The sequence below is a fragment of the Notechis scutatus genome, chromosome Z, assembly GCF_049901735.1.
Source record: "Notechis scutatus isolate UNSWTSFEM ecotype Mainland chromosome Z, rNotScu1.2, whole genome shotgun sequence".
In the NCBI taxonomy this organism is placed as follows: domain Eukaryota; kingdom Metazoa; phylum Chordata; class Lepidosauria; order Squamata; family Elapidae; genus Notechis; species Notechis scutatus.
This window is the reverse complement of record NC_142025.1, coordinates 61,834,858-61,850,471: the sequence shown is the minus strand read 5'-3', so window position 1 is coordinate 61,850,471 and position 15,614 is coordinate 61,834,858. Positions and strand designations below refer to the sequence as shown.

Here is a 15,614-nt window from a genome sequence, read left to right as displayed (position 1 = left end):
CTAAGGCATCCCACCGCCCCCCAGGGGGCAGTACCGCCCACTTTGGGAACCACTGGTTTAGATTTTCAGCTCCAAGCACAGCTAATATTTACTTGTAGCGCTAGTGCTAAATTTCTTGAGCACATTGGGTGGAATAAACTAGAACAGGAATCCAACAATGATGTTGTTATCGACACTCAAGTAGTCCCTAATGATGAGATAGTTAAACTATCAATAGCCATTAAAGAGGAAGAACAGGCACAGGATGAGGTAGAAGAACAGGAGCAGGTGGAACAAGAGAGTCCACCAGTAAGCCCTGAGTTGCCTAGACATTCAACCTGTGTAACACGACCACCAGATAGATATCAGGCTAGTATAGTATGCCAAGTAAATATAGTTCCTGATAACTATAATGAACTGAAACTGTATCCTGCTAAGGATCAGGCTACTTGGCAGGAAACAATTGGTTGCGCTAAAACAGATCCCAAGAAGAGTAAGAGAACATAGAAAACAATACTTCTTATTGACAACAGAGTTGAGTAAAAATAACATAAACTATAGATGGTTAATACCTGAAGGGATACTGGTCACTTGGCAAGAAAAAAGGCATAGAATACTCACTTGACAAAACAATAGACTTTTAATTACTTCAACACTGAAAAGGAACAGGAAAAGAGAGGAGATATAGCACATAAGAGACAAGTGGAGAGTGAAAATGAGAAAAAAAGAACATCCAGAACAAGAAGGAGCAATAGCGAAAGAACTGAGAGAAATGAGAGCAACTAGGAGTATAAGACCTAGATATAAATAAAATGATGCAGGACAAAGTAAAGATGATGTCAGTTAATATAACTGGGCTCAATTCCCCCATAAAAAGGAAAAATATATTTTTGAAGCTACAAAGATTAAAATTGGATATAATATTACTCCAAGAAGCACATATCAACCAGCAACATTATAAACTGGGGAATTATTTTACTCATAATCACAGCAGAAAAAAAAGAAGCGTGGTAATATACGTGAGAGAGACAATGAATTCTAAACAAATTTATAAAGATGAAGAAGGGAGAATCTTGATGCGGGAGATGACCTTAAACCAAAAACAGACACTCTTGGTTGCTATATATGCACCAAATGAAGGATAAGAGGAATTCTTTAAAAGAAAAACTTCACAAAAAGATACTTGACACAGAATATGAAAACATTTGTATTATGGGAGATTTTAACACAATAGTCAACACAAAATTGGACTATAAAAGTAGTAAAAAAAATTAAAAAAGAACTCTACCTAGAAATCTTTCTAAAATGATTGAAGAACTATTGCTACAAGATACTTGGAGAACAATGAATCCAGAGACAAATATAGATATAGATTAAAGAAAGAAAAAGAAAGAAACCAGATAGGTAACCTGCAGGACGAGGGGGGTATGCTGCAATGCTCAACGGAAAAGAAGATATAATATATGATTTCTATAAGAAGCTATATGACCACGAAAAAATGCCAGCAGAAAAAATAATAAGCCACTTGGAAAAAGCTAATGTACCAAAGATTCCAGAAATGATGAAGAAGATGCTGAATGAAAGAATATCAATGACAGAACTAACAGAAGTGATAAAAAGACAAATAAAATAAAATAAAATAAAATCCCAGGCCCAGATGGTCTTCCAGTAGAAATATACAAAGAACTGCAAGAAACTTTGAGCCTACCAATGCTAGAGATATATAACGAAGCTCTTTTAGAAACCAAAATACCAGATACATGGACAGAGGCCTACATCACTTTGATACCAAAAGAAGATTCAGATCCAACACAAATAAAGAATTATAGACCAATTTCATTGCTAAATGCAGATTATAAAATATTTGCCTCAGTGATCACATAAAGAGTTAAAATATTTTTAAGTGAATTTATACATGTGGACCAGAACGGGTTCTTGCCTAAAAGACAAATCATAATGTTAGAATAATTCTAGTTACTCTAGAGCAGGGGTAGTCAACCTTTTTATACCTACCGTCCACTTTTGTATCTCTGTTAGTATTAAAATTTTCTCTAACTGCCCACCAGTTCCACAGTAATGGTGATTTATAAAGTAGGGGACAAAACCCCTACCGCCCACCATGAAAGCTGGAATGCCCACTAGTGGGCGGTAGGGACCAGGTTGACTACCACTGCTCTGGAGTATTATGAAAAGCATAATGAAAAACAGCTAGCCTTAATATTTGTGGATGTCCAGAAAGCGTTTGCTAATATAATTGGCAATTTATGCTGCAACAACTATAATGTATGGATTTTGGCGAAAAATTTACCCAGATGATAAAGGCAATTTATACACACCAGAAAGCCAAGGGATGGTGAATGGGGATGTGACAGAAAGTTTCAATATAAAAAAAAGGGAATAAGACAAAGCTGTCTGTTATCTCCTTTATTATTTATTCTAACCTTAGAAGTATTAACCAGAAATATTAGACAGGACCCAGAAATAAAAGGAATGGAAATTAAAAAAGAAAAATACAAATTGCAAGCCTTTGTGGATGACTTTATTTATTTATTTATTTGTTTGTTTGTTTATTTATTTTTATTTGGTTTGTCAAATGCTTACAATATAATAGAAATAAGAATAAACATAATAATTCGGGACAATAGGACAGGGATGGTAGGCATGATTGTGCACTTATGCACGCCCCTTACAGATCTCTTAGGAATGGGGAGAGGTCAATAGAGGTTAGTTTGAGGGTAAAGGGGTGGAGGTTTGAGCATGTGACAACAGAAGCAGGTAATGAGTTCCAGAAATTGACCACTCTGTTGTTGAAATTGTACTTCCTGCAATCAAGTTTGGAGTGGTTTACATTAAGCTTATGATCTGTTGTGTTCTCTTGTGTTGTTGTAGTTAAAGCTGAAATATTCATTAACTGGTAAGACATTGTTACAGATAATTTTATGTACTATGCTTAAGTCCAATCTTAGCCGGTGTAGTTCCAGGTTGTTTAAGCCTAGAATCTCAAGTTTGGTGGTGTTGGTGACTTAGTTTTTATTCTGGAAGAACCAATAGAATCGGGTCCAAAACTGATAGGGGAAATTGAGAAATATGGAGAGGTGGCAGGGATGAAAATAAATAAGGAAAAAAACCAAGGTAATAGTTAAAAATCTTATGGAAAAACAAAAAATGAAATTGATAGAGAAAATAGGATTGCAAATAGTAAAGGTTAGATATTTAGGCATCTATTTAACAGCAAGGTCTGCGATGATAAAAGAGGACAATTACATAAAACTAATGCAGTAAATTAAATTAGACTTAGAAAGATGGAAGAACATCCAATTATCGATGATAGGGAGAATAGCTGCCATGAAAATGAATATATTGCCAAAATTACTCTTCCTATTTCAAACAATACCGATAAAAGTAGAGAGGAAATTTTTTGATGATTTGAATAGAATTACTCTATGGCAAGGGAAAAAAGCCAGAATAAAATTTAAAATGTTGCAAGAAGATAAAAGCAATGGGGGTGGGGGGTGGATTCCCAGACTGGGAACTCTATTATCAGGCATCAGCTTTGACATGGATAAAAGATTGGGTAAATTTGAAATATAGAAGATTATTATTGCTTGAGGGATATGATCTGCAACTAGGTTGGCATGCTTTACTATGGTATGGCAAGAGTACAGTACATAGATATTTTCAAGGGCACTATGTAAGAAACGCATTGCTCAATGTATGGGAAAAAATCAAATTAAAACATTAAATGAAAATTCCAGTCTGGCTCTCCATCATGGAAGCATTAATCTATCCAAATCTTATCAACTTTGAAAAAATTGTGTTCTATAAAGATATTTTAAATAAGGACTGTGAATTAAAAACTAGACAACAATTACAGAGTCAGGAGGTGGATCTAGATTAGTGGCCATATCTCCAGATACAAACCAGATACGAGAAGGATGTTAAAACATAGGGTCTAAATAATGAACCAACAGCACTAGATAAGATACTAATGGGGACAGATGAAAAACTGATTAAAAAAGCATATAATTATCTATTGATGGACAAAAGGAGGAGGAGCAAGTCAAGGAAATAATGATTGTTTGGGCAATTTTTTTTGGTTATAATATAGAATTAGAGAAGTGGCAAAAACTATGGGACAAGAACTATAAATTGACGATGGCCTTGGCATATAAAGAAAATTTATATAAAATGTTTTATAGGTGGCACTTACCATCAGCAAGATTGGCAAAAATGTTCAGTAATTTGTCTGCAAAATGTTGGAAATGCAATCATAATCTAGGGACATATATCACATGTGGTGGACTTGCACCAAAGCAAAACAATATTGGGAGAAAATAAAGAGTTGGCTGGGAAAAAATAATCAAACAGAAGATAGACTGGAAATCAGAAGTATATTTGCTGGGCATAATCCCAGAGGGTTATGAAAAAGGAACTGCATATCTAGTTTCACAGATACTAACAGCAGCAAGGATTAGCTATGCAAATTTTTGGAAAAATGGAAATATTCCATCAGATGAGAAGGTAATCAGAAAGATCCTAGAATGTGCTGAGATGGATAGTTTAACTTTAAAAAGAAAAGAAAAAGAAGACTCAGAGTACTATTTGATATGGAATAGATTTTATGAGTGGCTTAAACAAAGGGTAGAAGTTAAAGGAAGAAAAATGATGAACGTTCTTATTAAAAACAGGGAAGATATAGAACTATAATTGCTATAAATATTAAAAATATGAATGAGTTAAATACATAGAATGGGAACTGTATTGTATGGGAAATGTATTATTACTAGAGTTGTTAATTTAGATATAATTTATTATATTATTAGTATTTTTATTAGTAAATGGATAATATTTTTACATATTAGTTATGTTTCTGTTTTTTTGTAAATAACGTATTTGGACAAAACGCTGTATTCAAAATTTGTTTATGAATAAAAATAAAAATAATAAAAATTATCTACATACATACATACATACGCGCGCGTGTGTGTGTAAGCAAATTTAACTTACATGAAAATTATAGACAGATCTTATAAGATCTACACTGCAAATCTAAACTACTATGACCATAATGTCAACTATCTCTTGCATGACAGTCAATTTAGTATAGTGCAGGGGTGTCAAACTCAAGCCCAGGGGCTGGATCCGCCCATGGGATGCTTAGATCTAGCTTGCGGGGCTGCCCTAGAAACAGTGAAGGATTGGCCCACAGTGTTTCTGCCAGTGAAAATGGAACTTGGGAGGGCTGTGGCCTTCCTGAGCTCCGTTTTCACTGGCAGGGGGTTGCAGGAGGACGTCACAGCCAAAAATGGAGCTCGGGAGCCCGTTTTCGGGCCACCACAGGCACCCCTAACACAAGTGATATTGAGCTGGCCATGCCCACTCTGACCCTCCAGAATCAAACACAACCCAGATGCAGCCCTCAATGAAATCAAGTTTGACACCCTTGGTACAGTGGCTAAAGGCATTTGTCAAGAAACCAGAAGTTTCTGAGGGCTAGTTCTGCAATTGGCAGTCAGCTGGATGACTTTGGACCAATCCCTTTCTCTCAATCTAAAAGAAAGCAGTAAGGGTAATTATTAAATGCTGCCAAGAAAACTGCAGGATTTGTCTATACCAGGACTCAAGAATGAGTTGAAGGTATAATTGGTATAGTATCCATTCCCTATATAATTTGTTATTTACAAAGCTGACTATTTTATTTAGTGCCTTATTGTCCTTACTTAGAAAAGCGCTAGTATAATTCACATTATTTTCTTTTCCCTTGTCCTCCTTTCTTTAAAAAGAAAGCTGGTTGTTTCTTGCCTGTTCTCTAAACTTGGAATCCTCTTCAGTCCTATTGTCTTAAAAAAAACCAAAACCTTCTGTTAGCTGCTTCTTTCTCCAGGCAGATTTGTCCAATTTATCGTCCAACATTCCACTGTTGTCTCTGGCAAACTTATTTTGTTGGGTTTTGTAATGCTCAACTATTAGAAAAGCCTATGTGACCAGAAGTGACAGTATGTCAACAAAAAAGTGTGTATACCAAAGGAAAAGCTTCTCAGATTAGCATTTCCAGCTTCTGAAATCCTGTGCACTACAAACTTTTATGACAACAAATGAATTATTCCAAGGGTGGGCTGCTACCGGTTTGCACCATTTCAAGTGAACCGGTTGTTAATTTTATGGTCAGTTCGGCAGACCGGCAAATCCCACCCTTGGCTGGCCCTGCCCACCCCACCGCTCTCCTCCCCTCCCAGGAGTCCCTGCGTGGCCTGTTTTGGATCACAGGTAAGTGCAGGGGTCGTGCAGAGGCTCAGGGAGGGCAAAAAATGGGCCTCCTGGAAGTTCTGGAAGGCTGTAAACGGGCCTGTTTCCGGCCTCCAGAGAGCCTTCAGAGCCCGGGGAGGCTGTTTTCGTCCTCCTGGAGGCTCGAAGAAAGGCATACATAAGGGCACTAAAAATATCTCTGCCCTTCTGAATAACATTATAGAATGGTCCTGTTGACCTGAAAACATGATGCATAAAAATATATTTAGTTTCCATGACAAGCATATTACTGTTTGTATATTCCTGAGTTATCCAGCATATGCAATGAATTTATGTCAAAATGTAGGCCTGAGAAGGGTTCACTAATTTTTAAAACATCCTTATCAAGAAAAAAATAGTGTAACTTGCTATTGGAAATTTAGATGCACATAATATCATGATGTGTAGGGTGAGTGAGGTAATTGGTGAATGAGGCTTTGGCCTGGAAAGAAGGAACGAAATTGCAAGTGGACTGTGGGGAGTTGGAAGGGCAGGCAGCAACATTAACATTTCTGTGCTGTGATGCTTGCTCTCTGGAGTGAGATCCTTCCTGAAATTTGTGTGGCTCTCAACCTGTTGACATTCAGAAAGCCTTGAAGATTTGGCTGTTTTCTTGGCCTGGGTTAGGATCAATGGAAACACTTCTTGGATGTATTTTTTGTATGTGTTTTATTTTGAGCAGCAGGATCCAAGTTATGCATTCTACATTGTGCTTCTATTTTTGTTTGCTGTCTTGTGAAATGCATGTATGTATGTATGCATGTATGCAGGCCCAATTGGCAAAAGAAAGCTCAGGACCATATAGTTGGAAACCTGCGGAAGAGTCCTTCATCCTGCAGTGTATAGACAATGGCTAAAATGAGGGTGTATCAGAGATCAGATCAGATCAGATTAACATGTATGTATCCAAGGGTGGGATTCAAATTTTGTAACAACTGATTCTGTGGGTGTGGCTAGGTGGGTGTGGCCATGTGATTGGGTAGGTGTGGCTTCTTTTGGGGCCTTCTGGGCTTCAGGAAGCTTCCCTGGGGCCCTGGAAGGCAAAAAATGGAGGAGGTGGTGTTTTTTTTTGCTGTGCCCCCCTCCATTTTTTGCCTTCCTGGGCCTCAGGGAAGCCTCCTGGGTGAAGCAGTAAGCAAGTGAGGGCAATCCCGGTACAGCTGGTCATAGGAACAGCTCATCGTAAGGAGGGAAAAAAGAAAAAGAAATACCTTAAGGAGTGACTGGGCGGGGAAGAACACAGCCAGCGATGTTGGGCATGTGCGCAATGTTGCACATGCACGATTTAGGACTGACTGGGAGGGGCGGGGCGGGTGGAGAAGGGCGGGGCCAGCCAGGGCCACGATTTGCCGGTTCTCTGAACTGCATAGAATCATAACAACTGGTTCTATAGAACCAGTCCAAACTGGTAGAATCCCACCCCTGTATGTATCTATGATTAAACTAAATGACAAAAGGCCTAGTCTGGTGTAAGGCAGATTTTTTTTTCACTCTTAATTTTTTATAAGCTAAGTTTGCCACTGAATTTTAGCCCTCCCTGTCCTTTCATAGCCATTTGTACTGTCACAAAATATACTTATAATTGGTAGAAATTTCCCACTTGCTTCCATTGCAAATGCCTATGACTATCCATTTCTGTGTTCTCTTACAGCATTGTAAGAGAACATAGTTGCTCTAGCTTGATTATTGGGGTAAGTCAATAACTAATGTACCCTCTGTTGTAGAGAGTTTTTGATTTTACAATTTATTCCTATTAATTCTGATACCAGCGTGATTCCATAGTAATCCCTTGTTTTAATAAAATGTTAATAAAAATAGCATTTTTTTCCTCTTATATGCATTGGGACATGTATTAATAACCTCTTTTTCAGTAAGCATGAGCAAACTTTGCCCTTTCCTGGACCAGCTTTGTATTAATTGTGTTGACTATTTTACCCATTGGTTTGAATATCAAATCTTAATAATTTGTTTTGGGAGTAATGAACCATGGAATTTCATGGGATTGTTTTTTTTTAAAGGAAGATAGGTCCTTAAAAAATTAAAACAGAGAAAAGAGTTCTAAGTTTACTTACTTGGTTCTCTTTTAGAGTTATCTGTCCTTGTTCCTTGCATCCAATAAATGTTCTGATACATTTGAAAACTTTTTCATCTTGTAATCTTTGAACAAAATTAGCAGGAAAAAAACCAATTCGATCTTCTATTTTTCCCTGTGAATAGGATATGGTGAGAAGACAACTATTGCATAGTATTAAAGTTTGCATTTTGTATATGTTATTTTTCTGTCATTTCTTCAAGGTGAAATGTTCTGTTTTCCCTTCAACTACTAAGATGGCTAGCTGTGTAAAATAACTCCCGCAGAGTCTACAATTACTCACTGAGTTTCCTTAAAGTTCAAAGGAATTTGAAGTTTAAACATTCTAGCCTTGGTCAGATATTATAACCCATCTTCCCCACCATTGGCTCGGCTCCCCAAATGTGGCAGACTACAATTCCCTTCATCAATTTTCAGCAGGTGGTTTGCATGCTGGTTGAGGATAGTGGAAACTATAATACTTTTGAAGAACACTTTATTGGTTCTATAATTGGTGACTATTTCTAATGTAAATAACCAGATAATTTGATGGGTTGCTTGCATTCTCCTGCTCTATCTCTTGGATTTCAGTATGAAACAGAAGGAAGGTTTCTTCATTTTTTCATTATGAAAAAGAGTAGCTAATCAAAGAACTATGCTGGAAAAAAATATAGTTCTACAGCAATTGGGTTACAAATGAATTTGTACTAATGGATTGACCAAAAAAGTATAATACAATATTCACTTTTTCCATTTTAACATTGTTGAAGCTATTTTGATTGTACCTTCCACCAATCTTCATTTGAATCCTCTAGTAGTATAATTCTATCTCCGGGCCTATGATTAAAAAAATAGAAACATTACAATTAGTTTACATGTCTCTTTTAATATACAAAAGCATCAGTACATTCTGTCATATATTCAACCATCAAACTGCATTGTAGAATAATACAAAATTATCTGTAATGTTTAGGTGATACAATGTTGACGGGATTAAAACTATTGGTTTTGATTTCAATAAAATTAGCTAAGCAAACCAATCACAACTAAATGAAATATACAGTTTATACTAGATTACCTCATTTCCAAATCTTCATGCTCCTGTGGTAGAAATTTGTACAAGGCCACATATATATTCATCTGTATTGTATCTTTATTAAGAGATCCCTTGAAAGGGGGAGGGGACAAAGAGAAGGAAAATATATTACTACCAGTTTTGTAAAAATATCATATTGGAAATCATAGATACTTTTCCTTAGACATGGTGGCATTTTGAAATATATTTGGTTTGTTGAGTAACCCATGACCAATGGCTACATTTTGGTCTGACTTTAATTCTTTGTTCTTAACTCACTGTAGAACATAAATGGTGAAATGTACCTGACAGGGTCTAAATTTATTTTTAAATAAAATTTAAAAAGCTGGAGAAGCAAACTCTGAGAAGCTACTAAGTATTATAAATAGTACAACAGATTTGTACAATTCCAAATCCAACAAAAAAGACATATGTCAGATCCATGTATCTGCCATTCTTCAATGGAAGAAGAAGTGGAGGGAAGTTGGTACAAGTAATCCTTTTTGATGTAACCTGAATATATTAAATCGTATATTGATTCCGTATAACTTGCACATGATATACATCCGGAGGAGTGGAGCCAGATGTCCAGAAGCTTGTCACCTCTGGAAGAGAAACAGGATGAGAAGGGACCATAAAAATTCCAGCCCTGGAAGAAACTCCTGGGAACTCTGCAAAATAGTTCCTAGAGAAGGGGAGGGGGGAATTAACTTGTTGGTTCTTTGTTTGACTAAATCCACATCTGAATGAGGGGAGGGGTTTTAACTTCCTTTATCTATGACTGTATGCCTGGGGGTATCTTAGATTCTGCTTTGCCTAATGTTGAGATAAAACCTCTTTCAATAAAGGATTCCTTTTGAAACACCTAATTTTCAGAAGTTTATTCTTTTCGGTTGAAGGGAAAAAGTCCAATGCTCACAACATATACAAAAGAGTTATCTAGGAAGATAAATGGGGAATTTGGAAAGAAATTGCTTTTGACTAAATACAGAATCTAGATTTTTTTTTTCAGGATCTTGGCTTTATACACAATTCTATTTTCTCTCAAGCTTTTTTGATCTCAGTAAGCTTATATTAAGAGAGGGAGAAAAGGCTTTTTATGGTTATTCTCATTCAACCATTGGAACTGGAACCAATCCACATCAAATATGTATTTATGTCTATTTCTGTCCATATTCTCTGCATAAGTAGTGATTTAAAAATGAAAATTCATATTTATTTCCAGACCTGTGTCAAATATATACTTTTTCTAAAATATGTATTTTCCTGAATACTTTCCTTAATACATGCATTTACCAGTAAAGAAATGTATATGTACAAATCTGGGCAGTAAAAAAATGGAACAATTTTTCTGCATGCTATACAGAAAGAGAAAACTAGACAGTTTATTGAAAACTATACATTGTACCCTTCCCCATCTCTACTTATGTGAATGTTTTAAACCATTCAGTTTACAAATTGATATAATTTATTTGGCTATATCTTTAATTAAATGTGGAACTATTATCTACACTATTTTATTATAAAAATCCAAATAAAAAAGTATCATCTAAGTTGTAATGAATGCTGCATTTGACATATGCCAATAGATAAAAATAAGATCTTTGTTCTTACTGATGCAGAGTTTAATAGAAGGTATTAAAATAATGAACAGACGCAGACAAACCCATCTTTACAAAAGGAGGAAGCTTCAACTTTCTCCATTGTAAGACTGCAATAAAAAAGATTTTGCCACTAATTTGGCTGGTTAAAAGGTAAGCTTTAAGATAAAGTGATTGGGATATGTATTTTGGCATTGTTCTGGCCATTTCCCCCCATTCTATCCCAAATTAATGAACAAGTTTTGCAATGAAATTGTATACCTATTTGCCTGAAAGCTTTACAGAACTGGAAATTCTTAGGGAGGTTTTCTCATTACCACAATCATTCTAGCTATATTTAGCTGATTTATTATAATTTACCTTCATATAATACTGTGATTCAGAGATCCAGGATGGAGCTATAGAAGCTATATATCAGGAGTGTCAAACCTGATGTCATTGAGGGCCGCATCAGGGTTGTGGTTGACCTTGGGGAGCTGGAGTAGCCATGGCATTGTGTGGCCAGCTTGACATTGCTTGTGTCGGGGGGTGCCAGTGGTGGCCCAGGCAGGTCTGGGGGATCCCTTTCTCCAGCAGAGGAAGGCAAGACCAGGGTGAGTGCCAAACCTTTGTTCTTCAGCGGCACTTCGCTGTCCCTCTCAGACTACGCAGAGGACCCCCAGACAGCAGCGCAGGCTGCCCAGAGCCCTGGGCAGCAGAGGACAAGCACCCAATCTGGCCCTCAAGCTCCCAGGGCACTGGGACCCTACAGCCCAGTCCTGCTTCCCTGAGGGGCACCCGGCTGCGCTTACCTCCTCCTCAAGGCTGCTGCTGCTCTTCTCACTCTCCTTGGGTGCATGCAGGAGGGCAAAGTGTGTGGGTCAGAGGGCAGCCCACTTCCTCTACATGTGAGGAGACCCGGCTTTGTAACCAAAGTATCCTCAGCAATAGGATGAGAGACCATGAGGAAAGGTCAGGACGAGGGGACAAGGTAATGGCAAAAGGACAGCAGGGCTGTTGGTGGCCAAGTGCTAAGGCAGGACTTCCCTCAGAATCTGACTCCCTCTCATTATAATCTCCCTCCCTCCCCTCCCCTTTTTCACTTTTCTTCTTTATGCTTCCCTCTTCATTTTCCTTTCTTCCTTCTTCCTTCCCCTCTTTCCTTCTTTTCCTTTCTTTTCTGTCCCTTCTTGGATGCTCAAATGCAAAAGAGGAAACATTTCTCAATGCCTCCTTGCCTTGTGATCAAATGCCATTGGGGTGCATGGGGTGGGGTAAGGCGCATAAAAATTAAGCTAAGGTGGGGATGGGGGGGTAGAGTTGCCATACTATTTACCTTTGAACAGTTGCAGCCAGGCCTCTCACACCCTGATACTTGTCTTGCTGGCCCACTTCCTCTGTGGCTGTCTGTCATTGCTTGCGTGCATCACCTCCAGCCTCCATTTTGCTGTTAGAGGTCTTCAGGAAAGGCCTCTGCAGCTGAGAAACAGGCTCCAGATTGACATGCATGGGACCGCCCACTGTCAGAGGCTTTCAGGATTGATTTGGAGCTTTGCTATCAGCTGCAGAGGCCTTTCTTGAAGGTCTCTGATGGCAAAATGGACACTGGGACAATGTAAGCATCAATCTGGACTTCACTTCTTGGCTGCAGAGACCTTCCCAGAAGGACTGACAGCAAAATGAGGCCAGGGAGCACCGGACGTGTCAATCTGGAGCCTGTTTCTTGGCTACAGAAGGCCGAGGACACTGCCGAGGACAATGCGTGCAAGTGGCATCAAGTGGCTGCAGAAGAAGTGGACCAGCAGCAGGCTCCTGCTGGGCAGGGCTAATAAAAGATTAGATTAGATTAACAGAGTTGGAAGGGACCTTGTATGTCATCTAGTCCAACCCCCCACCTAAGCAGATGATCCTACACCATTTCTGACAAATGGCTCTTGAAAGCTTCCAGTGATCAACCTCCCACAAATTCCAAAAGCAAGCTGTTCTGTGGCAGCCCATCAAACATTGGAACACTCCTATCATGACTTCCCTGGTCCTTCTCTTCGCTAGACTAGCCATGTCCAGTTCTTGTAACCGTTTTTCATATGTTTTAGTCTCCAGTCTCCTCATCATCTGGTTGGTCTTCTCTGTACTTTTTCTAGAGTCTTTTTTTATAGTGTGGTGACCAAAACTGGATGCAGTAGATTCCTCTCACAGTTACTGTTTTAAGCCTGGTTTCACCCATGTATATATGCGTACTTTTGTTTTTCTTGACTGTACATTTCTTTACATTGAATTTTATTTTGTTAGATAGGGCCCAGTGTTCAAGTCTATCAAGATCCATCAGAGCCATGGGTTGCTGACCTCTGTTCTAGAGTGTTAACTATTACTGCCAGCTTAGTATCATCTGCAAATTTGGTAAGTTCCCCTTCTATTCTTTCATCTAAGTCGTTTATGAAGATATGGAAGAGTACTGGGCCTAAGATTGAACCATGTGGTACTCCACTGCTTAATTCCCTCCATGTAGATGTAGTTCCATTAAGGACCACTCTGGTTGATGTCTCAGCGCTATTGGATGTAAGGAGTGGGTCTTCGCACTCCCACACTGAGTTATTCTTGTTGGAAGGCTCTGAAAGGAACAAAAGCCACCCTGTAGGGATGGTGAACAAAAGAGGGACACCCTGCAGGTTGCAGAGATCAGCAACTCTCCTGCTGGACTCAGGGCTTCTTCCCTCTCCCACAATGAGAAGAGAGAGTCATCATGGCTGCCACAAAGCTGGGACAGCTGAGGCAACAAAGAAATGTGCAGGAGCAGTGCAAATGAACAGTGATTGGAGCGGGATGAGAATATTCTTTTTTGTTTAGACCCTAACTTTAAAGAAATGAAAGAAAGAGGAAAATCCAGGAAAAGAGACTCTTAGAATTATTTCTTAAAGGGGCTAACAACCATAGAAAGAAAAATCCTAGACCTTAATCCAATCAATAGTTAGATGAAAAAAAAAAAGGCTTAAGAAAAAAAAGGAAAAAAAAGGAAAAGGAAAAATTCTTCAGGTTCTTCAATACCTTAATCCAATTGAAAGGTCTCAAATAGAAAAAAGTACATAAGAATAAACCAGAAAGGTAGATGAAAAAACAAAAATACCAGGAAAGGAAAAAAAAAGGCTTTTAAGGCTTTCCCTTTAAAATAAAAAGCAAACGTAGAGATTGGATTTCCAAAGAAAAAAAGAAAAAATAAAGACAAGCTCCAACAAAGCCAAAAACCCATATAGTTATTACAAAAAAAAAAAAAAAGAAATACAATAAAGCTGGTGAGGAGGGATAGCACAACTTAGAAAAAGTAAAAAGGGCACACTGCACTTTGTTTAATTATCCAAGGCTCTTATTATAGCTCTCTTCTCCAAAGACTTATCACCTTTTCCCCCCTAAGTTTCAACACCAGACTTCAGCTGTTGATAGAAACCCAGAAGAGCACCTGCAATAATACTCTCCCATGCTCTTCCCTCTATTTTATCAAATAGCAATGTCCTTGAAAAAGAGTCTCAGTTCTTTCTTTCTCAGCTTTGTCTGGTCACAGGGAAATAGAATATTTTCAAGCCTCTAGTTGGCAGTGTTACAAAGTTTCTTTGCTCTTACTTTCCCCCTCTTTATCCGAGCAGGATATAATAAGAATTAATAAAAAAAGAAAAAGATATTTTTTAAAAATGAAATAACTAAAGGGAGTCTCTAGCCTAAAATATCACAAAATCAAAAAGGAGAAGAAAAAAATAGATATAAACGAAAAAACCAGTCCAGTTTCAAAATACAAGATCATATATAGAAAATCCAGCAATGAGAAAAAAAAAACACATTACTTTGACATTCCTGTTTAAAATCGCCGCTTAATCACTTCTGTCAAAACTTTTACAGATTCTTTCTTTTCCTTTGGATGTCCTTTCAGATCTTAGAATAAAAAAAAGGTTCTCACCAAACCGGCACACTCTCTCTTTCTGTTCTCTTTCCTTTCGGAGCTGTCCCAACTTCAGCAGCTTTAATGGCTGCCTCTTTGCCACTGGCAAGAAGAGCTTCTCCTGGATCTACCAGGGACTTTGCAGTATCCCTGGGATCAACAGGATGCGCTCTTCACTTTCACCATCTCTTCGGGATGGTTTAGATCTGATAGGACCGTCCAGAAGCAAAGATATCGGCAGCGATCTCAGACCTCCAAGATCGCATGCCGTATCGTCGCGACGTCAGCTCCGCCCTCGGGCATGCAAGTTTTGACATACTGAAGAAGATGCCAGGCCTAGTTGAGGGGCTTAAGTTAAAGAAATGCAATGTATATTTAGATTGCGCTGTTTATAAAGATTCAAAATCCAGGGTGTATCCTGTAAGTAAGAAAAAAGCAAGGAATACAAACAGAGTATTGCAGTTAGTTCATGCTGGCTTCATTGGCCCTATGGCACCCTGTTTAGGAGGAGCTAGATAGTAGATGATTACAGTAGGGAATGGGTAACACTTGTAGAGCGAAGGTATGGTCGTAAGGTATGTCAACTGCAAACAGACAGGGAAACAGAGTTTATGTCTAATAAGTTCCAAAAATGGTTAAGCAGTTTATGCATAAGGCAGAGGTCTCCAAACTTGGCAACTTTAAGACTTGTGGACGTCA

The 15,614-nt window shown here is 38.2% G+C and overlaps 1 protein-coding gene across 5 annotated transcripts in view; it reads right to left on the bottom strand.

Moving 5' to 3' along the window:
• STAC (SH3 and cysteine rich domain) overlaps positions 1-15,614 on the bottom strand; it is a 204,331-nt gene that overhangs the window by 8,748 nt on the left and 179,969 nt on the right. For 4 of the 5 annotated variants that reach the window (XM_026679525.2, XM_087948050.1, XM_087948051.1 and 1 more), the window contains exons 8-10: positions 9,414-9,502; positions 9,121-9,172; positions 8,337-8,471 (exon numbers count right to left, since the gene is read on the bottom strand). In XM_026679525.2, the coding sequence (XP_026535310.1) occupies positions 8,337-8,471; positions 9,121-9,172; positions 9,414-9,502 (276 nt within the window). Of the gene's footprint in view, positions 1-8,336; positions 8,472-9,080; positions 9,173-9,413; positions 9,503-15,614 lie in introns of those variants that run through there. The other variant, XM_087948052.1, reaches the window with a different exon arrangement.